This window comes from Caenorhabditis elegans, chromosome X, assembly GCF_000002985.6.
Source record: "Caenorhabditis elegans chromosome X".
Classification (NCBI taxonomy): Eukaryota; Metazoa; Nematoda; class Chromadorea; order Rhabditida; family Rhabditidae; genus Caenorhabditis; species Caenorhabditis elegans.
In genome coordinates this window covers 5,663,731-5,690,768 of record NC_003284.9, presented here as the reverse complement: position 1 = coordinate 5,690,768, position 27,038 = coordinate 5,663,731, and the positions used below count along the sequence as shown (strand labels likewise).

The 27,038-nt window shown below is 36.8% G+C and overlaps 3 protein-coding genes and 7 non-coding genes across 17 annotated transcripts; 9 read left to right on the top strand and 1 right to left on the bottom strand.

Annotated features, from left to right (window-relative positions):
* The first annotated feature begins 4,610 nt into the window (after positions 1-4,610).
* On the top strand, positions 4,611-10,439 carry set-20 (SET domain-containing protein). The gene is made up of 15 exons (NM_001375039.1): positions 4,611-4,730; positions 6,148-6,208; positions 6,375-6,470; positions 6,571-6,696; positions 7,433-7,487; positions 7,535-7,685; positions 7,897-7,971; positions 8,019-8,175; positions 8,225-8,305; positions 8,353-8,393; positions 8,537-8,661; positions 9,223-9,416; positions 9,463-9,560; positions 9,621-9,816; positions 10,080-10,439. The coding sequence occupies exons 2-15, from the start codon at positions 6,155-6,157 to the stop codon at positions 10,206-10,208; spliced, it is 1,578 nt and encodes a 525-aa protein (NP_001362145.1). The 5' UTR covers positions 4,611-4,730; positions 6,148-6,154; the 3' UTR covers positions 10,209-10,439.
* Positions 8,323-8,355, top strand: W01C8.8. The gene has a single exon (NR_003182.1). It is a non-coding gene; the product is annotated as an Unclassified non-coding RNA W01C8.8 (non-coding RNA).
* Positions 10,440-10,543: 104 nt separating the features above from the next.
* On the top strand, positions 10,544-15,592 carry set-19 (SET domain-containing protein; the record flags this gene model as incomplete). Its single annotated transcript, NM_001392778.1, has 8 exons — positions 10,544-10,639; positions 10,689-10,871; positions 11,070-11,174; positions 11,224-11,294; positions 11,351-11,481; positions 11,728-11,894; positions 11,946-12,043; positions 12,377-15,592. The coding sequence occupies 8 exons, from the start codon at positions 10,544-10,546 to the stop codon at positions 14,385-14,387; spliced, it is 2,862 nt and encodes a 953-aa protein (NP_001379854.1). The 3' UTR covers positions 14,388-15,592.
* Positions 15,593-16,712: 1,120 nt separating this feature from the next.
* On the bottom strand, positions 16,713-26,932 carry egl-13 (the record flags this gene model as incomplete). 8 transcript variants are annotated; one of them, NM_001029747.8, is made up of 11 exons in its annotated part: positions 16,722-17,475; positions 17,521-17,750; positions 17,823-18,041; positions 18,091-18,360; positions 18,412-18,541; positions 19,029-19,112; positions 19,169-19,235; positions 19,304-19,396; positions 21,000-21,082; positions 22,305-22,449; positions 26,859-26,932. In NM_001029747.8, 10 exons carry the CDS (start codon positions 22,446-22,448, stop codon positions 17,383-17,385), a joined length of 1,413 nt encoding a protein of 470 aa, NP_001024918.1. The 8 variants fall into 8 exon arrangements, 6 of the variants coding, with proteins under 6 accessions (NP_001294842.1, NP_001380089.1, NP_001024918.1 ...); NR_138512.1 differs by lacking the exon at positions 26,859-26,932 and having other exon boundaries at positions 17,383-17,475; positions 20,707-21,082; positions 22,305-22,448; NR_138511.1 differs by lacking the exon at positions 26,859-26,932 and having other exon boundaries at positions 17,383-17,475; positions 18,900-19,112; positions 22,305-22,448.
* On the top strand, positions 19,750-19,866 carry T22B7.17. Its single transcript, NR_071101.1, has one exon. It is a non-coding gene; the product is annotated as an Unclassified non-coding RNA T22B7.17 (non-coding RNA).
* T22B7.12 lies at positions 19,937-20,070 on the top strand. The gene has a single exon (NR_071100.1). It is a non-coding gene; the product is annotated as an Unclassified non-coding RNA T22B7.12 (non-coding RNA).
* On the top strand, positions 21,849-21,973 carry T22B7.9. The gene has a single exon (NR_071099.1). It is a non-coding gene; the product is annotated as an Unclassified non-coding RNA T22B7.9 (non-coding RNA).
* Positions 22,776-22,920, top strand: T22B7.10. Its single transcript, NR_071098.1, has one exon. It is a non-coding gene; the product is annotated as an Unclassified non-coding RNA T22B7.10 (non-coding RNA).
* Positions 24,089-24,281, top strand: T22B7.19. The gene has a single exon (NR_071097.1). It is a non-coding gene; the product is annotated as an Unclassified non-coding RNA T22B7.19 (non-coding RNA).
* Positions 26,265-26,404, top strand: T22B7.21. Its single transcript, NR_071096.1, has one exon. It is a non-coding gene; the product is annotated as an Unclassified non-coding RNA T22B7.21 (non-coding RNA).
* Positions 26,933-27,038: the final 106 nt, after the last annotated feature.

Here is a 27,038-nt window from a genome sequence, read left to right as displayed (position 1 = left end):
TCTAGGTTGTTATTTTTACTATTTTTGCTCAGCTTCATTTCCCACAGAGAAAATATTGCGTCCAAAATAAAATACTCTCGCGAAAACAACAAAACTGGATACATAAATCTATGAAATTCACTTATCAATAAGGTCTATATCATATGTGTCTACTCAGCTTTGTTTCAATGCGTGAAATTGAATGTCAACTAAGAGTTTTTGTAATTTATGTATGTGAATGTGACGTGAAGTAATTGTTTCTTTATTCTTCAATCTTGTTTGTTCTGTATTCACATCAGCTATGTCAGCTTAACAGTGTAGTTTTTTGAAGTTGGTTTCCTAATATTTCTCTCTTTTCGGTCACTGTGGTAAAAGTTTTGTACAACACTCATAAAAAACCCTTCGAAGTAATAAGCGAATTTGGCATTTAGCCGAAAATGAAAATTTCCGGCAAAGGGCGAAATCGGCAATTTTCTTTTTTTTTTCAAATTTTTGACAAATCCAGCAAACCGCCAATTTGCTTATTTTGCCGAATTTGCCGGACAAGCCATTTTCCACCTCCAATATGTGAAATAAATGAGATTAGCAAAAATAAACTTATCTAGGCTGGATAAAAGTTAACCGAAGTGTTTTTCTAAAATTTCAATTTGCGTAAAATTCCACTACGATATTTTTTTGAAGAGTTCTCTATCCAAATAATTTACGAACAGTATGGAAAAGGCTCTCAACTAATAAATGAAACCAAGTGTGACGCTTGAAATCGATCCTTGGACAGCTTTTGTATATTCAAATTCCCCCACCAGATTCCAACTTCAAAAATGTAGAGTGTTCGGTAATCAGGATAATTCAGTAATTTAAACATATGTACAATTTGTCGAAATTGCTTATTAACAAACATTTGTTGCGATTTTGAACCCTGTGAAGTTTCTGTCGCAAGGCTAGCTTATTTTCTGATTATGATAAAATGTCTAGATTGATCTGCTTCCCCTCCAACTTGATATGTGTTGTAGTTGAATATCCATCCGTATACTATCTCCTTACATTACGTCTCTAGTCTCTAAACAATTCTCCGACACACTGTATCACTCCGATGAGCTAGAAAAGGTCAAATGCGTTCGTTCACGCAGTAAGGAACGCTGACTAGTAATAGAGTTGTCGCGTTGCCACCTTTTGTCTTCCGCCCCTTTAATAATCAATCATACGTATTAATTATTACTGACTCGCTAGCTGTTCAATCAAAACTTATAAGGACCACTGTAAGTTTTCTTTCAGTTCAATTCAATTTTTTTTGATTATATTTTTCATTCTTAGCTAGCTTTGTTTTAGTGACTATTTCGTTTTTCTAACGATGTAAGTTTCCTTCACTCCAATTTATCAAACTGAATTTTCAGTCATTAAATTTATATAATTATCATTTTCACAATACCTTGCCGTGTCTACATCTTTGCACAATCATTAACTCAGTAGGAAAGTTATTTTTTGGCTCATGCTCCGCCGGTTCGCTTATGAAAAAGGTACAGGAGGCAGTAACAGAGGGTGCTCAATCTCAGCGGTCTTCTCCAATTGGTTGAGGCGACGTGCATTGCAAGTGTTTTCACCAACAGACGGTAGTCATAATGGGCATACGTATAGTGAAATGTTGTACTTGTGGGTAAGTTGAGTTTTGGATTCGTCTTGCAGCAGTACCTCTATTCCTTTTTCATTCGAAGAGTGAATTACTGTTATCTCTCTTTCAGTTTCCTAAAAATAATTTGATGTCCGTTTAATTATGATTTCGAGACAACAGCGGACCGAATTAGAAATTTCAGAGTCAGTATTTCCAGTCTTTGTCTTTGGTCTATCTTTTTCTGTTCTCTAATGGCTTGTTTCCAGTTTTTATGTACAGTAAAGTATCGTATTAAATTTAAAATCCAGTTCCTGATTCCAGTAGCATCGAGACGACTATTGAAAGATTTCAACAAGGATCCGGCAGTACCTAGATTTCACTTGCATGAAGGTGTTTTGTCGCTTCATTCATCACTCTGACGGTATCTATTCGTAATGAGCTTTTTCTGTTTTAGGTGGACTGTAATTGTCCAATTATATTCGTTTTATTTGAAAGTGTTCTTGTTTTTTTTTTTAATTTTAAGAGCTCTTATTTGATTGGTTCGACATTAATCCAACTTATTTTTACACATCTACGATCCAATCAAAAAGTAGTCCGACATGCTAAACTATTAAAAAAAACGCAGTACATTTTTTTCGAGTTTTCTAATTTCTCAAAAATTTTCCCTTGCATTGTTGGAAGTAAATACCGAATTTTCCATTTCACTCGACTAGTATCGTACGCCTTTAGCAATAAAATTTGCGCTTTGGATTGTTTCCCATAGCCGTAATTTGTGGGAAAGGTCCAAAAATGGTATCTTTTGTGCGCGCCCTTTCTCTCTGTCGATCCCTTATTGTTTCATTTGTATACCGACTGTCTGGGTTCTACCAATCAACTTGCCAATTTTCATAATCAGAATTAACCGTAAACGTTGCTTCTTAATTACCCGTGCATAGATAATGGTCTGTATTAGAAATATATCCAGTACCTTTGAAACTGGTGTGCCGCTACTACTTCGGCGTCCCACTGCAAAACCGCAAAGGCGGCACTTAAACAGGTGACCAGCAGAGTCGATGCGCATCTTAGGACTCATTATTGTATTTCAGCAGACCCCTGGATTGTTGTTTTTTCAATAGACTAAACACTATCCGATCTTGCAATGCTTGGTTTTTCTCTAATAATTTTACAACAACCGTTCGACGGAACCCGTTGTTTTTAGAGGAGACGTTAATTTGCCCTTAATTTATTATTTTTTGTTAAACACTTCTACCGACAAAATGTAAAACATCTCAAAGCTTCTATATATTCTTGGAGTACTGTAGCCACGCCCCAAAAATTACTTTTAGTTTTTCTCCGCCCACCCCTTCGGATTTCCGCAGAATTCGGCTTTATTCCGGTATAGGCTACCATGTAGATAATTATTTTTTTTTGTTTTTTTTTGTCCTTTTCTGATAAAATTTTCTGAAAAATTAACTGAAATTCTTTTTTCTTTCGAATATATAGAGGTAGAAACTTTAAGCATACTACATCACCGACGTTATCATTCAATTAAATTTATTCAGAGGTTGCCAAATCATTGTATCGTCGAGACTATTCTCAGTTTGTATTACTTTTCGTTTCTCTTCCCTCCGACCAATACTGTCCTTTCTTTTGTAGTACACTTTCCGCCAACGGCACACAAAAGCAAACACGTTGTGTCTTCATTGTGCATATCAAAAAAGAAATCAATGATTTGAACGGTATCTTTATGAATATGTAAAATTTATATTCTTTCGGAAGGATACTGTAGAGATGTTCTTCAAACAGTGTTGTCGTGTTCATTTACATACTGAAGCAGCACCGCTCTTTTTTTTGAATAGTATTACGCCTTTAGTTACTGACGTGAGAATAGTTACGATATGTAACATATCATTTAACTCAATTGATATAGTGACAAAGTCACAATGGTCCTGCCTTTAACAGGTTAGTTCCAGTGTATCAAAAAATTGTTCTAGGTACTATCTTGACCTGAAGGAGTAAGCTAGTATTGTGATTGATCCCAGTTATCTATTTATTTTCATACATTAGCATATTCATACTAATTATTTAATACAAGTTGACTTCCTATTTTATTTTTCAGAAATTTCATTAGTATGCAGTTCATTTGAAGATTAGCTATCTTTTGGGAGGTAATCCGTCTTAGTCTGTATTTAGCATTACTTTATGTTGTGATATGAATGTATACGTTTGATCAAATGATTAACATTATGACTCTCTGACTAATTTAGTGATTAATATGGTCTCAAATTACAGATAGCGTATTTTCATTTTGTACGGCTGATAAAGGAAACACGGTGGATCTAATCTGTTTGTCTTTTTGAAAAATTGAGATTCCATCGTATGTATACAGGAAGTTACATAGTTAGTACACTATTACATATCATAATACGCGTTACAAATAATTTTGATGATAGTTAGTAAGTTTTATCACTTCAAACTAATCGCACGATCTTTTGATTTTTCGAAAATAAGAACAAAGCAATGAACATGCGGTAAGTCTTAAATTACTACACTTCGTATGACTAGACTTTGTAGACTTCGTATGTAATAGCTCCCCTAAACTCTATCCGATAGACCTGCTCCGTAAGGTTTATGATTTTAGAAACTGCACATATTCGTCCATAATGTTTAACACACTCTTAATCTGTGTCTCCTCGTACTGACCATTCTTTATCTGCTTCAACGCCGTCTTGCAAATTCTACGGGGTGCGCGCTCTCCACACACTCACACTCTTGGTCACCAACGAGAGGGCTGGCCTTCGAGACACCGGGCATTGCAGGCCACATAGTCCAATTTTCTCTACGCATCTCTTCATTTTATCTTCTCTCTTGCCCATAGTGCAAAGAGGTTGAAGAAAAGGGTGCGGTAGACGGAGGACATTGACATGGTGCCGGGAACTAGAGAAAACGGGAGTATGAAGAGGCATAGAGACGTATAGGAGTAGTATTATAGGAGAGAGAAATGTGTGGGTCCTCGTTTTCCGTCCGTGCGTCCGCCTGCCCCTTCGCTGACCAATGCATTTTGTTTGCTTCTCTATACTGCTGCGTTCTCCAACTAATGTGTGTTCTCTGGCGAGTGTCCATCAATGTGAACTTGGAGTATTAACAGCGTGGCAAGTGATTCAAGGTATGATTCATTTCTGATTAGACTGTTTCTTCTAATATAGTCACTTCATTGCTCTTTCAATTTTTACTTTATAGATTTATTGTTTCTGGAAGCCATAAACGTGAGATTACTGTAATAAGGATTCGTTTTGGTATTTAACTTTTGCAACTTTCCAATTTTCCTTGTCCATCGTTATGTGAGTTGACTTTTTCTCGTTTTGTGGAGCAATTATATTTTTTTCCAATAGCTCACCATCACATAAATTTGACAGCTCATATCTTGGCTAATTTTGGAACTAGCAAAACGTTTCTAGATATTCATTTTTAATTAATACATAAAACTTATAAAACCAAAGACAACCAAAGTACGGAAAATCAGTTACTTTAAGCCTTTTTCTCACGTTAATAGCTATTTAGGTTTACGTTCCAATCCGACACCAGGTTCACCAGCTTTAGAGCGCCACCTTCCAGACGGTTTGCTTAGTTGCTATTGGCACCTTAATCAATGACTGAAGCTGCTATTTGCACAACATGTGAACTTTGCTATTGACGAAGAGATTCGCTCTCAGAAGCTCACTGTTCCCAGATGGCGTATTTTTTGTGGGGTGGGCTTCTTCATCCGTTGCTGGCCTTCTAGTTATGATCAGCGATTGGCTCTTGTTTATCCCATCTTGTTGAAATTGGTGGATCCTTCACCACTGACTCTTGTTCTTACTTCTCTTACTATTAGCTTCTACTCTCCTAGCGTTAAATGTACGCCACAAGCTATCTACGAACAATACCCAACACTGCCATAATCACAAAATACGGACTTATCAGAATAAGCTAGAACTCTGGTACACGAATATGTCGGTACTGAAACATCACATGCATCAATTTCTGAATGCCGACAAGTTGTTCTCGTGCTTCCTCACAGCATATTTTCATAAATGTTACCCCAGGTCTAATGTTCTTGTCAAGTTGGTTCTTACGGACCCGGAACTGTCTCAAAACGTGAACCCTCCGCATCTTGTAAAGCTATTTAACTCCTGTCAAACCGCACCTCTCCTGAACCGCTTCCACATCCTGATCGACATTGTTGGAAAGGAACACAGAGAGTATTGACTATCCTAACAGTTTTATATTGTACATTATTTGCTCCAATGATCCATGTTACTTCTGATTATCATATTGAGCTATGCTACTTTATAGTCGACTAAAAATGTGAGAATATAACAAAGCATCAGCTAATCCTAGATTTCACTCGCGCGTTGCATCTAAAATCTTTATGGTTTTTACGTCACTTAGACAAGATTAGCACTTCCAATATACAAGTGATTATGATTTTATACTTGAAACGAAAATATATCAGTGAGTTCAAAATGCAGTATTTTTTTTCCCGTTGTGACCTTCAGTTTTTATCAAGTTTTTTTTTTAATTCCAATTTTGTATATTTTCAGCAGAAACATGAAAAAGCCAGCTCGTCAGTGCAAAACTAATGCCACCGTTAAAATACATGAAGTAAGTTTGAAATTTTTTTATTGGAATCAATATAACTTTTTTAACACTAAACTGTAATTAAGTTGACACTCAAAATTCACTAAACCTTTGTATTAATTGTAGTTTTTTATGTAGTCTAAATAATCGATGTTAACATTTTTGACTATATATTTCAATATGTTTTTAGGATGCGACAAAAAACAAAAAGAGCCGTGTGCAGGGATTATTCTCAATTACTTTATCGCGACACACAAACGCCTTAAACAAAATTGATTATTCTGATGTAAGTTTTTATTAGCACAAACAACAAATAGGAATTTTCAAAACGATATCATTGAATACCTATATATATATAGTGTCTTGATTCAACAGCATTTTTGCAGCTAGAGCAAAACTCTGACGACCTCATTGTCATCAAAAGAAAAAAACTAAAGATTCACGGCACCCAGCTCAAAATGTTCAAAGAGCAAAACTGGAGCACTGAGCACATATACAAGCATGCAAAAGCTGTAGGTTTTTGTTTTTGTTTTAATTGAGAAACAAAATTGCTAATTAGATTTAGTGAATAAAAAGTTAAATTGAATTTTATGAAACAGAAAAGATAATTGTTCAAGTTGAAACAGACTAAAAGGGAAATTGAAATAGAAAGTAAATTTTTAAATAAGACAAAACATCCGAAAATATTATTTAAACAATTATTTATATGCTTGACTACTAAACGAACAGTAAAAAAAGCTAAAACAACAGACTTTTGTTTTAGCGGGTTTTTTTTGGCATTGTTTTCAAATGACCGTAACTCTAAAGCTACTCGTAATTTTTTTAAATGTAAAGTTTGTGATAAAAGTTGACTAGAGCAAATATATGTTTAACTATACTTTCAAAAATTTATCTTATAACCTCTCAACGTCAAAGAAAATTAGTGGCGCACATTTCACACATTAGAATATTTTTCAAGTTTTATTGAATAATATATAACTTTTTCCGTACTTCATCTACGAAGACCATCTTGCTGGCTTCACGATTTGACCGTTGTGCAATCTACTGGGGAACACTAAACAGTGGTAATTTCTCTGTGGATTAGTTTGTGAGAAATCGTCCTAAATTCTTCTAGACCATAAAGACCTTAATAAAAATGGAGGTTTTATCTAATTCCTCATGATTTTACAAATTATCAAAAAAAAGTAATAAAATTCAAAAAAAAAGTAAAACTTTGTGTCATAAGTTCATCAATTAATTTTTTTACAGGCACTTGCGAAGAGGCGTGTTGCCATTCCAACCGAAACAATACAAAGAGCCACTGGTTAGTGTGTAAAACTAAAATCTAGAAATGGTTTAAAAAAACTTCAGATCTTCAAATTAAACAACTCGCTGAAAAAGAGTATGAACGAATTGGCGAGCTCCAGAGCGCCTTAATAGGCCGCGCCAACTCTGGAAGATGTTACCTAGAGGAAAAACGAAAAAGGTCGACACTTCAACGTCGAAGAGAGGCGAGAAAAAAGTTAGTTTTAACTAAAATTTAGGGGTGGGAGGAAATCGAACAATTTCGGGCAATGTGAAAATTATACGGCTTGAAAAATTATTCAAAAATGAAGAAAAAACTTTCGAAATAAAACTTAAAATCTGTGCAAATACAAGTGCATATTTATTTCATTCATGCTACCGTTTACAAAAATGTCTACCGATGTCCCTTCCCTACACTGACTTTTTAGGATCGAAAAGATCATCGATGAAGGTCCGATCAACCATCAAATGCCTATCGAAGATGTGCGCTGGAGAATCGAAGTGTAAGTAAACAGTTTTAAGTATTTTCCAAAAAAAGACGGTTTTTTAGAAATCCCTCCACGTCGGTTTACTTCAATGAATCTCAGGAACTGTATAAGCCGAATTCTAACTTGGTGTTCAAACACACATCCACAAACAAATCAACCATGGAGGGGAGTTATAGAATGCAGCTTCGAGTAAATGCGGAAATTGAACAAGAAGAAGAGGTACAAAACTTTAAAAAATGGTGTGTTAAACTATATTCTATTGTTTCAGCTTACTTGTCACTGCGTAGATGTTTGCGGCGATTTGTGCCCCTGTTCAGGCCTCCGGAAGATTATTAGAGAAGGTCCGTTGGTAAGTTCGACCTAGTTCACTACTTCTTCAATTCTTCGTTTTAACAGAGTGATCCGAATAGAGTCCGTCACTACAGCTGCTCGACAAAGTAAATTTTCTTGAAACGTTCGATTTTGTTTTCTTTTTGTTTTTGGAAAATATCTATTTTTTTAATTACAGACGGCTGAGAATGATGCAGAAAAACGTTCATTAAAATCAACAATTGTGGCAATAAATAAACTAATTTTTCAGTTGCAAATGTCGTGGCAAATGTGCAATCTCGTTTCCAGAACCTCCAAAAGGCGGCACTGAGATCATGCTCCACCACTTGACGGAAAAAGATTTTTGCGTACGAGCAAAGCAATACTTTGGTCAAGGTAAGTAAACTAGCGTAGAACATACTTATTAAACTAAATTTTGCTTCAAAAAACTTGGTAAAAATCGTGAATAACAAAAACGTTCTACAAAAAAAATTTTCTAGAGCGTAATTTTGTAAAAAGTGCGAAACAAATAAACTAAAACTATTAGAGGTCAAAATAAGTTCCGCGTCAAAATACTAACTTTTTTCGATGCGTATCAATTTTTCTGAAACTGCGAAAATTAATGTTATTATCTATGATAAGTGTGACGATTCAATTTGAATTTTTTGTATGTGCGAAAAAATTTACAGTTGGTTGCATCATTTTGGCATGAAAGTCAAGAATTTTCTACAAAAATCTACAAAAGGTTTACCGACAAAAAAGTTTATTTTCACATTTTTGCTTTTTTCTTACAATGTGTTAAGCCGAATTCGCATAAATTTCAATTTAGAGTAAAAGAAATCGAGATCCAGAAAAAGCTGAACGGATACTTGGGGTGAAATTTTGAGCCCGATCTTATTTGAACCCCTAATAATTGAGGCATCGCAATCATAAAAATTGATGAATAATTTTTTTTAGGTGAAGCAGTAGTAGAAATGACTGGAGAGTATGTGGTTTCTTCGTCAATATCCGATGAAGATACATATGCTCTTGACGTTGTCTACGATACGGACAAATATCAACTTGCAGCAATAATTGACACGAACAAAAAGCAGAAGTCTGTCAAGAAATATCCGCCATTTGTGAACAAGAAATACACATCGTCAATCCTCGTTCGTTTGAGATTTTTTTCAATATTCTTAAGCTGCCATTTTTCAGGAGCTACACGAAACGCCTCTCAGTCTGAATCCACGGTATGTGGGGAACGTCGGGCGATTTGTCTCCTCGTCTTGCATGGGAAATGTCAAGCTCAACTTGTTGGTTTTTATTTTAAATTCTCATATCGATTTTTTGAATAATAATCATTTACATTCCAGTGTCCACACCGCGGGATTCAATCCAGGGAATATTCGTGTGATCTTCACTTCCACGATGCCCATTTTCCCGAGTCAGGAAGTGACATTCAGATACAGCGATGAGTATATCATCAAGCAGTTGGGTGATTGCTGCAAGTGTGCCAGCTTATGTTGCATCACCAATAGAGCTTTGTACCCATTCGTCACATTGGACGATGTAAGTTTTCACCAGAGTTCGAACTACTGCGCAAAAAATGCACAAATTTCAAACATGTCGTCATTAAAATTTTCAAAGAAAATCTAGAAATCAGAAGTGTCACTGATTGCATGCCCGACAACTAACGGAAACCACTATGTTTTAATTTGACGGTCTTTCATCTAATTCTGAGATTTTCTTAAAAAATGCCACACAGTTTAGTTGTACCCAAAATTTTAAAATTTGTGGTGAGTGTACCAGCATCAAATCCAACTCTATTTCAGCTCCAAAGAATGAACCGCAAGATACAGGATATGCACTTTGATGAATTCATAAAGAACACAGCAGCACCACAACTTCATAGATACTCAACACGGTTTGCCGTGCAGTCATCAAATACCGATACTCACTGATGCGTTTTGATTCATATTGAATCTCAGTTCTATTCCATTTCTAGGTTTTTTTTTTCAAAATTTTAAAAACAAATGTTATCATATTTATATGTTTTTCAATTTTTCTCCACCGTACTGTCAGAAATCTCCTATCTGCGTGTCTTCCATTTCGAGTTTTTTCCTTTCTCCTTTTTCCAACGGTTGATCGTCTTCTTCTACATGGTAAACGATTTCATGAATCATTTTTCTTTCAATTGACACCTTAATTTTATTCATTAACAAAAAGTTTCCACACTTTTTGATATCTTTACACTTTTCTTCTTTTTATCTGATATTTATTAATTGATGTTTTTTAGATGGTGCGGCGCCGTCGACTGGGAATGATGCGGACGGTACGAATGAATGCAATTCGTCCGTCGTCGAAGGAGAAAGAGCAAAGACCAACTCCAAAAGTGAGTTTTAAAAGTAATGTGAACAATCTCTGAACAAAAAATGTTTCAGCTACCGTTGATAAAGGGAAAATCAGTTCCAATGATTTCCGAGTTGCCAGATGAAGAACAAAATCACCGTTCAAAATGGCCGGAAACTGCAACGTTTGTAACAATTGAGAGAAACGTGCTTGGAAACTATATCAGCGAGTCTGCAAAAGAAGCCATTGAGATGGGGCTCAATCGTCGCAATAAAGTAAGAACTTTTGTTTGAAGTTCATCTGAGAAACTATTAGAAACCATTCCTATAATGCTGAAATGACAAAATCATTCACTGCTTTTTGACTTGAAAGTGAAAATTAGAAATGATGCGTGTTTTTCTCAATAATCTAATAAAAGTTCAAAATGTTGTTTGTATATTTAAGTGTGAAAAAAAAACAACTAAATTTTTCAGGTCTGCTGTGATTGTGGTCCTGATGACGATTGCTCTAAAAATCCAGACTGTAAATGTTATCAGATGGGAAAAGAACTTCAGAAGTATTTCAAAAGTGATTTCCTGGTACTGCTTTCCTCGGCAATTTTCCTAAATTCTTACATTACATTTTAAGGTATATGGAAAACCGGTAAAAATTATGGACAGTATGTATTGGGACGGGCCAATGTTTGCTTGTTCAGAAGGGTAAGTTCAACAGGATTTTCAAGATCTATTGAGAATGTTATAAATTCAATTTACAGGTGCGGATGTAGGGGAGATTGTGATTTGAATGGACTCAAAGACATCGACAAGGATCACGATAAAAAGTACAACGTCACACGACGCGATGGAAAAGGATTCTGCTTGTTCACGATGTTCCAAATTGAAAAAGGTTTGAAATTGTTATTCCATTTAAAATTTATTTCGCATGAAGTTTTGCAATCGGTAAATTTTGTTCAAATATACTTGTTTTGCACAAATTTGCTTTGAAACTTTTAACAGTGAAAAAACAACAATTAGTCAGTTTTTACGCATCAGTTTTTACGCATCATAGTTGAAAAAATGTTGTATCTTTGAGTCATGAAAAACTAAATGTCAAAACTTAAAACAAACATGCAAATATAGACTCTATTTTCAGGACAACCGGTTTTGGCGTTCAACGGCGAAATTACGGGATATCACTCAATCAATAAAAAACCTGCTGTGGAGCAATACGCCTTACAGCTATCCGAAGGCGATCCCCGTTTAAGTTCATTCATTAGAGACTGTAACGTTCTCAACAAAGATTACAAAGATGTCCTTAGAGTAAGTCGATTTACTGAGAAGATATAAAAAATGTTAATAATCATGTTTCAGAACGCTCTTGAAACCAAACTGTGGGTTAACCCATTGGAAAAGGGAAACTGTGCTCGGTTTCTGTCACATGCTTGCCAGGCAAACCTGGAACTTGGAAGGTGGGTAGTGTAGAAAGCGTCAAAAAGTGTGGCAATGTTTTTTTTTTAATGAAAATAAGCTTAGCGTCTTTTTTCAAACTTGCGAATAATTAAAATGAAACATGATCGTGAACAATTAAGGTTTCGCTTGAAACAATTCCAAGAAGTTATACCACCTACTTTTTTGTTAATAACTCAAAGCTGAACTGCTTTTCAAGTTCCTTTGTCTACAAAACCACAAAAAGCACTGCCACAAAAAGCACTGCCACAAAAAGCACTGCCACAAAAATATAAACTTTATTTAAAAACCACTCACTATTCTAATCGTTGTGTCGTAATCTGCTGTGCTTTCAGAGTCTTCCAAGGAGGATTTTCATTTGCCGACGTGCGCATTGTACTGTTTGCAAAGGAAACCATTCCAGCCGGCTCAGAACTGACATTCCATTACGGCCCCGATTACAAGGAAAAGTTTTTGGAAGATTTATGCCTCTGCTACACCTGCTTTGTGCCAACTATTGTTAGAACATCACGCCGTATCGCTAGAAAAAGGGCCTATGTTAGAGAACCGACTCCCGAAAGCGAAAGATGCAAGAGGGCTCGTGATCGATCGATCATTGCAGCTGAAACTATTGAAGCTGAGATTGAAGAAGCTCACGAAAAACGTATGGCTCTCAAGGCTAGAAAGGCATTTTTGTTAAAGCGAAAACTGCGAAAATCGAATGTTCGTCGCACTGAATCACCTGAAAACAAAAGAAGTCCAGTTCAAAGCTCGTCGTCATCCTCTTCTGGTAGCACGGAAGGAAATGTTTCTAGCCTTCGTAGCCGCAGTGACGTCCGCAAGTCTACCAGACTCGTCGGTGTCCGGTCGTCGTCGTCTATTTCGGTAGCAACAAATCATGCGCAGTCACAGGATCCCGGATTCCAACCTCACTCAGGTGTTACCCGCACTTTGAAGGGTCGTTTTTGTCGTCAGTCGGGAAGGATTGCGGTGTCGCGTAGTTTATTGCAGTTGAGAGCTAATAAGAGACGCCAACAGTCTACTGAAGGAGATGCTTCTGGTGTAAGGAAAAATGAGGGACTTGTTGCACGGAAGGAACGTGAACGAAAAGAACTCATGCTTTTCTCCAAACGAAGTCGCCCTCAAACTTGCTTCATGGGAGTTAAGAGTTCCGGAAGAGACAGCAGCATGTCTTCAACGACTAGTTCGGAGAGAGAAAGAAGCCCATCTTTGACCGAAAGTCCAGTTCGTTCGAGAAACCACGTTCGAGGATCTTCACCACAATCTTCGGGTCTTAATGAAAGAGCAAGTCGTTGCAGAGAGCGTGTTACAAGAAGAACTCGCTTGCAGACCACTCCAGCCAGAGTACCTGTAGAACTTGAATCAGTGTCTCCTATTCCAGCCAGAGTTCGCCAGCGGTCTCCAGAAGTGCAAAGTCCGAAGAGCGAAATGAGAACTCGCAGCAGAGCTAGATGCGACGGTTATGATGTGGAACGGGATCAGAGTAAGACAGGAGATGTGGTTCAGATTGATGTAGATGGATCACCAAGAATCACACGTTCTCACGCAAACAACCATCCAATGGGACATCGTAAAATACAGGAAAAACCCATTGTCGAGGATGCGATCCCACATCTCGAACCAATAATTGATGGCTATCACCCAGAAAGAAATGAATCCGTGGTTAGAGACGTGATGGAACCATTAGATGTTCAAATTCCTCAGATGAATGGGGAGCACCATCAGACGTTTGTCAGCCCGACAAGCAACAAGTCACTACGTCGTTGCGGTCTGAGAAGCGATTATAGCTCAGTGTTGAACTCGCCTGCTTCCACAAGTCAGGAGTCAACAGGTATGCGTGATACACAGCGTCTGAACAAGGTTCTATCCAAAAATAACATTGGCGAACTGGAATCTCCCCGCCTAAATGGGACAAGAGTGCTATCACCACCCCGAACCAGACATCAAATCTCGAATGCAATCGATTCGGATGCATTCAACGATATGCCAGTGCTCACTCAGGAACCAGTTCAAGAACGTCGAATGATTGCCCAGGTATTTGAGATCCCACGGAAAACAACCGCTTATAATCAACCCTCTTCTTCTAATAGCCAGCAACACGGACAATTCCAAGTGTGTTCAAATGGTTCACTGGGTTTTTTTCATCCACAAATCTATCAATCAATGATGACTCCACCCGGAATCGTGCCACACGCCGTCATTAGTAACTCAGCTCTTGGTTATAGTTCGTATCAAGCATACATTCCGAATAATAACAATTCTGAGCAACAGTATCCTTCCACATCTGAGGATATCACGCGCAAATCCCATAGAATGATAGTGAAACCAACCCGTTTTTTGAATTAGTGAGTTTTTTACTTAACTTGTTCAAATTAAGGCTAATCCAATTTGTTTTGCTCAGTTTTTACAAGGAAATAAATTGAGTTAATAGTCTGAAATATAAAAATAAACTTTGAGAATTCTTTTTTTTCGGAGAATTTGAAGTCTGAATTGAAATTTCTTGCACTGACAATTTTATTTTGCACTGACAAAAATGTAAACGGTACTTTTCTTTTTCATAATTCAAGTAACATGATACAGATAAACAAAATGATACAGATTAGCAAGGATGTTGTTGATGTAATTTAGCTAATTTTTATCACAATTTCAGATTTATCAAATTCTATCAAGCTGTCCTAGTTTTATTTTCCTGATCTTTCCTGATTCTGATCCAACATTTTGGTGAGTTAATAACTCAAGAATAAGTTTTTATTTGAATTTTTACAGTAACTGAACCAAAACCATCAACCTGTGCTGTGTAATTTTCATTTCCAACCGTGAGTAATGATTACATGATGATCTTTCTCGTTTTTTTAATAACTAACAGGAATTTTTTTTTCTTCTGGGTTACAGATGAAATTTTTTACTTTAGTAAAAGTTTAGTTATTTCTCAAAATTTAATTCCAGATTCGTCATCAATTTAACTTGTACTGTATGTTTGCGCCAAAGCATCGAAATCAACGATCTCGACTTATGGACCAATTTATTTTATAAAAAAGTTTTATATGCACTTTTTGTTGTTTTTTAAAATTCTATCCACATTGTATTTGTATCCTATCATACATCAAAATTTCCAAAAATTCCACTTTGATCTTCTGTTCCCCATTTGTCTCAATTTTCTAGCTTTCTAACCAACGTTTTATACAAAATTCCCCATCAACTTTTCCCTTGCAAAATCCAAATGCTCTTTCTACGACTTTAATCTTTCAAAACTTCTACACTTTCATTAAAATAACCTCAGGATATTCTCTCGTTATAATATTGGGTTTGGGTATTTTTGAAAGCTTCATTAAATTTGACTTAGCTTTAGTTTTCCATAGTCCACAATTCACACCAAAATTTGTTTCTGAATAGCTATCAGTTATATTCAAACTTGTACAAAAACATATATCTCCTGACAACATTGTTTCCAGAATTGCTCCTTTCACAAAATCGAAAATTTGTGTGGATTTTCCAAAATAATTAATTGTCGTGTATTTTTCATTTGAAATGTACAGAATAAAGAAAAAATTAAAAAAAAACTCATTTTAAATTTGATAGACACAAATTCAATTAAAACTTTTATTCATACTTTGACCAAATTTGCTGAAATATAGGAAAAAATTGCATATTTTCATTTTTTATGATCTCTGGTTCATGGGTTTGCCCACTTAAAAGTTTCTTCCTGTTACGGCAAATTCTACTGATAACTTTATGCAAGTTTCGAAATTTTATCAAATTGTTAAACGCTGTGCGCCCACTCCACCACATAGTGTTGTGGTACGCAGAGATCAGTAGCATATGTTCAAAAGCTACATGTTATCAGTATCACAAACCGAAGAAAAGCCGACGTGTCCTTGATAACCTTTTGACTCAGAGGCGTTAAGCCGACAAGAACGATTTGGTTTAATATTCAAATATACTTTTAAGGCTATGCAAAACAGAAGCTACAAACTATGTGAGATCAAAACTCGCAGTTAGTAGTTACAAGTATTGTTTTGGATTTTTAGGAAAAACTAAAGACGCTGAAAAATAAATAAATTTATTTATTTGTATTGCTTGCAATTTGCTCGACCTTTATCATATGTTTTCTCTAATAAACAAACTGTTTCCGCTTTTTAATTCCAAAAAAAAAACACTACATAGAATAGTACTTGAAAAAAAGTTGATAACCGTTTTCAGTATGTACATGCACAATGTTCATGATAGTCCTGAAAAAAGATGTTTGATCCAGTTGAAATGCCGTACTTCCTCTAATAGTATTGTATCGTTTTGTTCAACTTTGGCAGTTTATATTTCAGTTGTGTTTTGTTCCATTCAAAAATTGTCAATTGACATAATATTGGTTTTTTTTCATATCGTTTTATAAAACATAATATATTGAAATTTTAAAAATGGACAAGGTTATCGCTTTTAAAATAATGTAATGGAGCGCAGTACTATTAGAAGATATTAGAAAACTAGAAGGAAAAGTTTTAAGAAATATTTAAGATGTATCTTACTTTCGTGTGAAGGGTTCATTTGATTTTTCCAACTGCATAGCAATTGTACCCCTATTCTCAAAATCATTCTACGATGATCTTCTCATTTCCGGCTGTAACTCATAATGCACATTTCCTACCATAATCCGAATATTATGATGTTTTGTTCTCTTGTTCTTGAATATGACATTTATCAGAAAATTGAGTGTGAACCATAATCAGATGCATGCATAGAGTAAAAATTTGATGGAAACGGGAGTGGATGTTTGATTGATGACTAGCCTAAGGTTGCAACAAGATAAAGGAAAAGATCTGGTGCCAGGTGGAAAATGGGAACACAATGCAGTAAAAGGAGGAAAAAAAATGGAAAAAAGGCCTATTATGAATAGGAAAGGAATTGATATGAAGAACACAGTAAATCAAACTGAAATGCAGTCTTCAGAATATGTAGGAAACAATGCGGAAACGCTGAGATTCTTGGAGTGTGGGAAGCTTTTGAAAGAGGTACAATAAGGAAACACATAGAAAAGGAAATAACGCTTCAGATTATGCTATTGTATGAGGAAAGGAAAGAGAAAATGAATGGAAAAAAAATGCATTGGTCCACCGGCAAGCAGATTTTGATTGTCCAAGATTTTGAAAATCAAGAAACCGATCTGCTAAAAAAAATAAAAATTGAGATACTGTAATAATACATGATGGACCAGGTAAGTAAATGTGGTGGGTGAGGAGTACCAAAGTAAAGCTGGCATGAGAACAACACGACAAAATTCGAAGGTGGGGGTTTTAAAAAATACAGAGAATGTTTGGAGGATCAGATGGAATGACACGCTTGGTTAAAGTTATTCAGCTGTTTGTAGGAGATGTGACTGGTGGTGGTGCTGTGTGAGGTCGTTGAGAAGATTTACATGTGATGCCAAGTCCATTTGTAGATCCTGATAAAATTACGGTTTGAAAAATTGTTTGAATAGTTCACTTACTGATGGTTGAGAAAATCCTGGCTCATCTCCCCACATCAAATCTTTTTTAGTCTTCATGATTGTCTTATATTCGTTGACTCGAACCTTCTTTCCATCAATCACACATGTTCTCTTCGGACGTGGTCTGTACCGATAGTCCGGGTGCTGCTCCATGTGCAATTTGCTCAGCCGTGATTGCTCTTCATAGTATGGCTGTTTCTCGGAATTGCTCATACCTTTCCAACGAGATCCTAAAAGTAATTTAAGTAATTTGTCAGATGAAACGACGATCGAATCTATTTTCTGCTCTCAAGACAACTTACCGAGGATCTTCGAGATGTTGCTGTTGTGCATATCCGGATACGCTTTCAAAATTTTTCGTCTCTCGTCACGAGCCCATACCATGAATGCGTTCATTGGTCTTTTGATATGGTTTGGTGATTTGGCCTGTGGTCGTGGAGTTGCTACTTCACTAGTTACTGATGTGTTACCAGGCGTGCTCTTACCACTGGAATTTGGTGAGCAATTGTTAAATAATTGACCTGAAAATATGAAACTTTTAATTTTATAGTGAAAGCTTTAGAATAATACCATCGCTTCCATAATTTGTCCCAAGTGAGTATGGTAGCCGAAATCCAGATAGTGGAGATTGTGGAATAGCAGTTGGAGATGGGGTGTCTTTTGAAAGATTTAAAGGTGTCTCCACTTTTTCGACTGTTTGCATGTTTCCAGCGGCTGCAAGTTTTGCGCTAATACTCTTTTGAAGCAAGGAAATGTTCGATGCAAGAGGATTTGGCAAATGTCCAGCAATAGTAGCATTTAAGACGGGATTGTTCAGTATAGCTTCATAATTCAAACCGCCTGTAAAGGGTAACGCATTTGTTAGGACTGAAAAAAATTAAAGGAACGTACCATTAAAAAGGAGTGGGAGAGATTGGGTGGCTTTCAACATGTTAGCAATTATCATTTGTTGCTGCTGATGCTGCATCAGTTCGTGCTGCCTCAGGAGCATCTCCGAGTCGAAATTGCCGGCATGGAGCATCTGAACCATAGGCCACATGACTTTATTGTTGCAAAGAATGAGTAGTAGACAAAGAAAAATGCAATTATTTTTCTTTGTCGCGCTTTCTATCATTGAAGCCTACACACAAGGGTCAAGAGGGGCGGGGTTTCAAAATTGTTACACAGTAAGTGGACACTTGGAATGGTGATAGAAAAATCGAAACGAATTACCGATTGAAAAGCCCCTACTGATTGGAAGTTTCTGATGGGAATAAGCGGTAGCATGATTTTAAGTTTCAAGTAACAATCGAGAATGCGAGAATTGACAAGATTGGCTTAAGACAACAAATCTCCAATCCTATATACGGCGGAAAGATGAAAGCGAACACGCAACTTACTAGAATGACGGTAGATGTTTGTCTTGCGCAATTTGACACGCCCTTGACTGTTTTTACATGCCAGTTAAAGTGTGATTAAAAAAGTAGGAGAAAGCAATGAAAGGCACGCACGCTGAGCTGACGACTTACCGGGCTCATGTCGTCAGGATCTTCTTTTAAATCGTCTTTGACAGGACTCTCGTCGTTTGTTAACCTCTCTTTTATTGATGTCAGCTGCAAAATTAGGGAATGAGGTAGAAATCGCTTTCACGAGATGTAACTTAAAATACCTGTCGGATAACGTCTGATAATAGATCTTGTTTTCCGTCTTGCGTATCCACTGAATTGATAATCTCTCTGAAAATTGAATAAATATGTATTTTTGAACCGTCAAAAAGTTTTATAATTAAAAAAAACAATATTACCTTAAGTGATTTCCGTCTATTAGTACAGAACAGCCGTGTTCAGTTTGTGCCAGAATATCGGGAAAATCAGAAATTCCGGTTGTTGCTGACGTGCTGAAAAAATGGGACAAACATGTTTGTGCTACAATGGTAGTTTTGAAAAAAAGGGAATTGTTTTATCAATGAGTGGCATCACTTTCTCTACAAGTACAGAATGTTGGAGCAACAAAGTTCTCTTCTGGCTGTTCTGCAAATCTAACATAAGGTTAGCAATAGAACAACAAAAATAATTTAGGGGTGTGCAGAGCTCTCAATAAATGGGATGTATGCTCAATTTTGTAAACTGAAATTGAAAATGGAAGTGGTGAAGAATTAAAAACCGCTCTTTAGAACTCAAGAAACAGAACATCTCATGAATTGTAGCCATAATTTTTTATCAGCAACTCTCGAAATAAACATTATCAAAGCGCGAAAAGTGCTGAACTGGCACGGCGTTTCACCGATTGGTCTATGATGATTTCGCAAGAGTTGAACATGAAAAGGAAGCCTAAGTTCCGAGTTTTTCTACAGTGAGCCCCCCTCCCGGACGAGAATGGAAAATAAAGGGGGATCCTTTTGCTCATCAGTCATCTTCTTTCACTCGTCACTCAGCGTGGCCTTTCTTTTATCCTTTATTGGCTGGCTACTGCCCACTCGCTGCTCTCCGTTTTCTGTTATTGCAATTTCAGCTGTCACCAAATCATCCTATTCTACTTTGACAGTGAAAACGGGCAATGTCAAGCTGCCAAACCGAATTGAAAAAATTAGTAAAACAGAAGGACGATGTTGTTCTATTTTTTGTTACGGATGTGATCTTTTTTGACACAACAAGGCTTTCCTCAGACAAGTATTTCAAGATCAAGCGTCAGAATGAGGGTTCTCAAATGTTTCGTAGAATGTTGGGAAATAAGCGAAAAAGTGGAAAAAGGCAGTAAATCAAGCACTTTATTCGTCAGCTCGGTGTCACCAAGAACAATGCCAATGTCCGCTTTCTGTCTACTGTCAAGTCGACCATAACAACAACGGAAGGCACTGACCAAGGGCGTTTATTCTTCTTTTATTTATACCACCTGGTGGAACAAAACTTTCGAAGGAAAATTCGAAAACTGATAATAAACACACGTTTGAACAAAATGATGAGTAGGCGAAAGAATTTGTACTGTTTTTGGAAAATAACATAAAACCGTAAAACTGAAAACAATAATTGTTTTGGGTGTGCAAAATTTTAGGATCTTCTACAAAAGGAAGTATGACGTGTGGTTTTGTTCTATTCTTACACTTTTTGCAGACCGATTGCAGATGAGAGCAAAGTTTTTGCGTTTTGGCAGGCAAGTTAAAAAGTTCAGGTTTGTTTAAAGGTTTTTGATAATATTATCGAAACTCACCCGAAATTGTAGATCACGGGATGGGTATATGTGAGCACACTCATTGTTTGCGAAAGGAATGGATGAAAAAATAGTAACTGAGGGGGGAGCGGTAAAAATTCAAAACTCGGCAATTCGCCCGTTATCATCATGACCTCGATTTCCAAACGTCTCTAATCGGGGGAACAATATGTCGTTTTCCTGTCTCTTTCAGTATTTTCTTACTTGCAACACACACGTAAACTGTCATGTTAACACATTATCGTTCGCCCTCCCAACTCTAATAAACCGGTCATTCGGCCAATTTCACCCACCTCGTATGATCGGAGATGGTGCTCGAGCTCGATTTGATTGAGGCGTCGTGAGGTGACCCGGCTGGATTCGGCGTGTCGTCCATCTGTAAGGAGGCGCGTTGAAAAATAATAATAATAATAACTGGAATTTGAGACAAAAGGGTGAGGAGAAGAAAAAAGAGCTTATTTGAGAGGAAGAAGGATCTTCGGGGCGGGCGACAAGGAGCTGTATCTTCTTCTCAGTCTTCTGAGCCTTGCTAATTGTGCGACGGATATGTGTAGAAGAATGCGCGAGACGCAAGAAAGGGAGGTTTCTTTTATTCTATTCTTTCAGTTCTTGTTATTATTATTAGTATTTATTGTGACAATCAAATTCAGTACTCCTCACAACTCTTCCTTTGCTTCCCCCTGCTAAAGAAACAAGGAGTGGCATGGGGGCAGTTTATTGAGTGTGCCATGAAGTTCACACCTCCTATCTTAGTACAAAAATCTTAGTCTAAATGTTGAGAGATGATGAAAGATGCCCTACTATTCAAAATTATTCAATTCAAAATTATTCAACCTCCTACTCATTATCATACATTATAACAATTCTATTTGTGCATCTACAACTATGAGATTTGAGACTTCCTAACTAAGAAAATGAATATGAATTCCCAGACTTGAAAAGTTGAACATTAACGAAGTAAGGTTAAACTAAGTCGCAATCGAATTGGTTGATAGATGATAGAATTGAAATTTGATACGAAGAACATCGAGGAGATTGAGCCTAGTGTTAAAACTTGGTGAGGTAAGGTGAATGAACCGGAACGTTTGAGAACTCATATGTACAATGAAATAGCAGCAAGCTTTGAAGCACAGTGAGCTCTCGTCGCCCCGCCCACACGCCACTCTCCGGACGTCGCTTTTGTCCAGAGCGAGAGTCACCCCTTCTACCTCTGTGTCAGTTACGTGATGAGATAGGAGCCAGACATAATGGGATTATGAGAAGAAGAAGCGCTAGTGTGGGAGGCACTTAAGGTACGGTAGAAAACGGGAAAGGCAACAGAAATAAAATACAAATTGTATGGATAACAATGCAAATCATATCTTACTGAATCGTTCTTTGACTGTCACCTTTCTTTCTAGCATCCTCGCTTATTATTACGCAACGTGCGGTAAAAGGAATCATAATTATAGTGTTCTACCTAATTTGTTCTTGCATCTCTGCTCCGCTTTCTTGAGAGCAGGGGATCTAAGCGGATAAATATCACATCCTAATTAGAAGGTTAACGCGTTCATTGTAAAAGCTGAGGATGTTTTCAGGACCAAGAATGGACAACTCACATGACCAGGTATGATAATCGTGGGGGTTTGCGGTTTGGCCAGCATGTCGCAGTCGTTTTCTTCTTGACTATTTTCAACTTCCTTGGCAAGCTTCTTCGCGTTTTCACTCAGTTTTGTCGGATTCGCTTTTCGTCTACGGCTCATGCTGGAAAAATACAATATTTTAAAATTATTTGGATTTTTTGTTGCAACGTTTGCAGCAAGGCTGGATTGGCCCAAGAAAAAAGTTGGTAGTGGATGTGCGGGAAAGTTGAGAAACGAAAAGGGATAGATCATAACTCTAAATTAGATGCATACACACAATGCAAATATACATCGAAACATGAGCGTTAATGAGGGGTCGTCATCTCGAGAAAGCCCTCCATCTTGGGGATCAGCCGCACTGATGTTCCTAAGTAGGTGGCGACGGAAGTGAATGAGCAAAGCGTTTACTCCCAGTGTATATTCACACATACACCTGGACAAGACGACGTGCCATCACCGGAAATGGGTCCATCAAGCAGCAACAGGAAATGTTATGCTTTCTAATCACTTTTGTGCAGTGTTATGCACATGCGCCACTTATTATTCTGATGGAAAAGCGTTAGGAAACGGAAATTTGTCATTTCAAAGACTCGAAGAAAATCGGAATATAAGAATTGTACATACATGTATTACATGTTACATTGCATGCACATCAATTTCCCAATTCTATACTTTTATTAAAGAGAGGGAGAGTTTTTCGACTGGGACCACCTGTGATTATAAATTCGCATAATCGTTCTCGTAGCTCATCGCGATACGAGTCATTAGTCTTAAGGCAGGTCAACATGCGATTCATTTCACACAGATGTTGCTATAACAAATTCAAACAATTATGAAATACGGGGCCAGGAAAGATGGCACAATTTAGGAGCTTCACAAGACAAGAAGAAATTTTGCTGGTGGTTATGATGGACTCCCCCTGAGCATTCATCAGCCTACCGTATACCTGTCTACCGGATGTCTCAATATGCTTTTATTCATGAGGCTTGCACACGCAAACAAGTGCTTTGAAATGTAAGTAAGCAATGGACAGCAGGTGTCGAATAGCGTTTTGTGGATTCAAGAAAAGATAGAAATGATAGAGGTGATAATGAATTAGTTATCACGATTACTTTTAAGTTACTCATTGAAGTTTCCAGAAAGCGGTTTTCAATACCAAAACATTTATATAGTATTCTAATATTTAGGGAGCCTATTTTGTAGTACTAGTTTGCATGGATGGTAAAACTATTTTCGGTCAGTAGTGCTTTAAACTTTTCTAGTTGTATTCCAGTTTTAATAATGGTCAAAGACCCTTTTACAATTAGTAATGGCCAAGAAAGGGTGAAACGGCCGACCAAAAAAAGCAATCTATGACTAATCGATTCACAACAATACCATTCTCTACACACCTAATTTGTCTCTTTTCTTCTCGAAAAGCTGAGAAAATGGTTTTGTGGGAAAATGTGCACTCGGTCCTTGTTAAGATGTATACATCAATGGTGATGGGTTTCTTTTGATACAACATTTCTTACGAGAACATTAGAACCTTTGATCTTTTTGCATTAAACAATAATTCAAATACTTCAATTTCACCTTCCCGCGGGACCGTTAGTATCAAATTCCACAATTCATCGATGTTGCCCTTGGATAACTTGTTGTTGTGGGGATGGAGGAAACAGGGGCTAAGAATCGAAATCTATGAGCAAGGCCTGGTTAAGCCGATTATAGTCTAGAGCAGGATGGATCAAGGCCTATTTGTCAAATGGGAAAGGGCATAATGTTCGTTCAATATTGAATATTACAAGAGCTCCGTTTTGGTTTGACAACAAAAGATAGGTGTTATTAAGTGTGATATATAAAAGAAGAACAAGTGTGACAAGTGACTCCTTCCGCTGATTTGAGGTCAGTTTTTGAAAGAAAAAATTTTCGCAACAATTTCTGTTCAAGATTCGTATGAGAGTGGGACGAAAAGATGAAAAACGGGGGAACTTTTGTCGTCTTCCAGGAAGATGCAACAATTGACAAACATCTTGGCAGGCATTGTTCCATCAAGAGCTCGGGGTTCCCTGTGTCTTATCTTCCTATCAAAGATTTCAAACACGAAAAACGGATAGGAAAAAGTGATACTACGAGTACAAACGTTAGTTCGACGGATATTTTCAACACGTTCAAAATGGTGATATTTGTGGAATCGTTTCTCAAGGTGTCACACACTCTACTTACCATCAATTAACGAGACAATAGATAATCAAATAATGTCGGGGCAGGTGACAGGTTAGCAATAGTTGAACACCTAATAGAACATACGTCTCATGGCTTTGTTCCGTGTATCCGGGGCGCCGGTGACAACTGGCTCTTGTGGCGGCTGAACCTCGAAACAACGGTGCTCTTTTTCTCTCGATGTCACACTTTTTGAGAAACTGAGAAACTTTTCGTGCAATACAATGGAGCTCTCATTGCACTTTTAGTTTGGGACAAAAAATGTTGATAGGCTTGACGAGCGATGAGACACTGGGACAGTGGGACAGCGCAGATGTTTGATGAGCAGGAATGATGTTCGATTGTAGTGTTTTGCGAAGAATTGTTGTGTGATAAGTTTATGAAAAAAAAGTTAAGTCTCATGCACAACAAATAAGAAAGATTTCAAAAAAAGGTAAATCAAATATATTAGGTCTCCAAATAAGTTCTGGGTCAAAAATCATAACTTTGTTCGCTGTGTATCGATTTTCATGAAACTCTGGGAATTTATGTTATCAACTATAATCTTTCATTTAACAATAGTCACGAAATTTTTTGACCGCCCCAAGTGTCCTAACTCGGAGCCAATTTTTTCAGGCATTTTTCTGATCTCGCTTATTTTCAGCTTTGAATTGAGGGTTGTGTGCGGATTTTTCTTTGTTTAGAATACATTATTAGAAAACAACAAAAGTTTTGAAAAAATCCGTCCAAAAAAATTTTTTTTGGTTGGTCGTCAAAAAATCTTCAAAAAAATTTTTTGTCGAAAATTCTAGATTTTTCCTACAAAAATGATGTAACCATGAACCTCAATTGAAATTTGAAAAGAAGCGAGATCAGAAAAATGCCTGAAAAAATTGGTTCCGAGTTAGGGCACTTGGGGTGGTCAAAAAATTTTGTGACTATTGTCAAATGAAAGATCATAGTTGATAACATGAATTCCCAAAGTTTCATAAAAATCGATACGCAGCGAACAAAGTTATGACTTTTGACCCGGAACTTATTTGGAGACCTAATATACCACCAAATATTTCTCTACAGTGTGCCCAACGTCTATAGCACCACCCCACTAATTTGAGAGTTTGGTGTTTTTGAAAATATTTTTTGAAAAGGTGTTAGTACAGTTCAATAGAAAATGTTGAAAACCTATGGTCCTTGATTTTCACAACTTATATCTCAAAGTTTAGTTCGAAATTTTAACAATAAACGAGAAAATTATGAGGAGCCGAGAACTGGCCCCTGTCAAAAAATCCGATGAGTGCTATAGAAGTTGGATGAATGTTTTTTTTACAAAATTTTTACTTAATTTTCAGGTATCATCATAAAACTGGGGGAGCATATCCTTTGCAGCATTTGCTATCAAACTGTGCTGACGTTTTTTTCTGAAAATAATTTGGAAGCACCAAACTCCCAGATTAGAAAAGGGATGATATAGACGTTAGTTGTAATGTATTAGTCTTGTACTCTCATTGCTTTACTTTGACAGCTTCTATCTCGGTTGGCAAATTATGTGCAAAATGTTTTTGTACATTTCAACAGTAAATAATTTTTTGGTAAAACTTAAGAAGACTGATATACGAGGTAAATCCATTGGGGTGCAAGTTTAATACGGAAAATGCGGTTTTTAACTACAATCAAGTATGTCAATGATCACTCGCATGTTTCTCCCTTGAAGCTCAAGCTGAATAGAGTATGGTTTCAATAGATTCTCAATAGAGTATTCAAAAGAAATAATTGACATATACACCCTACCAAAACTGCAAACACAAGAGCAAGGATAATTCATCATCGAGATCTCCAATTATCCCTTACAGTCTGTCAAGAATACATGAATATTTGATAAGGTAAAGTATGGAAGAAGAAGGATAACACAAAGGATAGATAGAAAAGAAGAAAAAACAATTATTTATGGAATTGGCAGTGCCCATAGGAGGCACATGATGATAAACTCGGAGTTAGCTAGGATATTAAAGGGATCATGAGCAGTGACGGGTGCGGCGATTTGGCCTACTATTATTATGATCAACAACGGCACACGACAAGGAGAAAATAAGACTAGACAAAGTAATAATTCTTTGAAATCTGTCACCAAATCTGGAAGTGTTGCTCTTGCTCCAAATGCGCAAATATAGGCAAAAGTGTGAGAAAAGTAAAGTTGGTGAGGAAGAGAATACTTACCAGATGCTTGCTGGTGCAAATACTTGTTCTACTTGTTTTGTTATTTCAATGAAAAAGCAAAACAGTGCTCACAACATTAAAAGGGGAAAGAGCATGGCACAGTAGAAACTAGAACGGAAACTAGTTCTTACTCACCACTATAGAGCCATTCGGGAGATTGTTGTTACTGATCCAGCAGTATTATGGAGTATTGATTTTATTTGGAGTGTCTGGAATTTTAAATTTGCGTTTGTAAATTCAAGCCTGAAGAAAACATTGAAAAAGAAGAATCAAAAGCGTTAGAAATTGAAACTAGAGAAACTTAAAAAGGCCGAT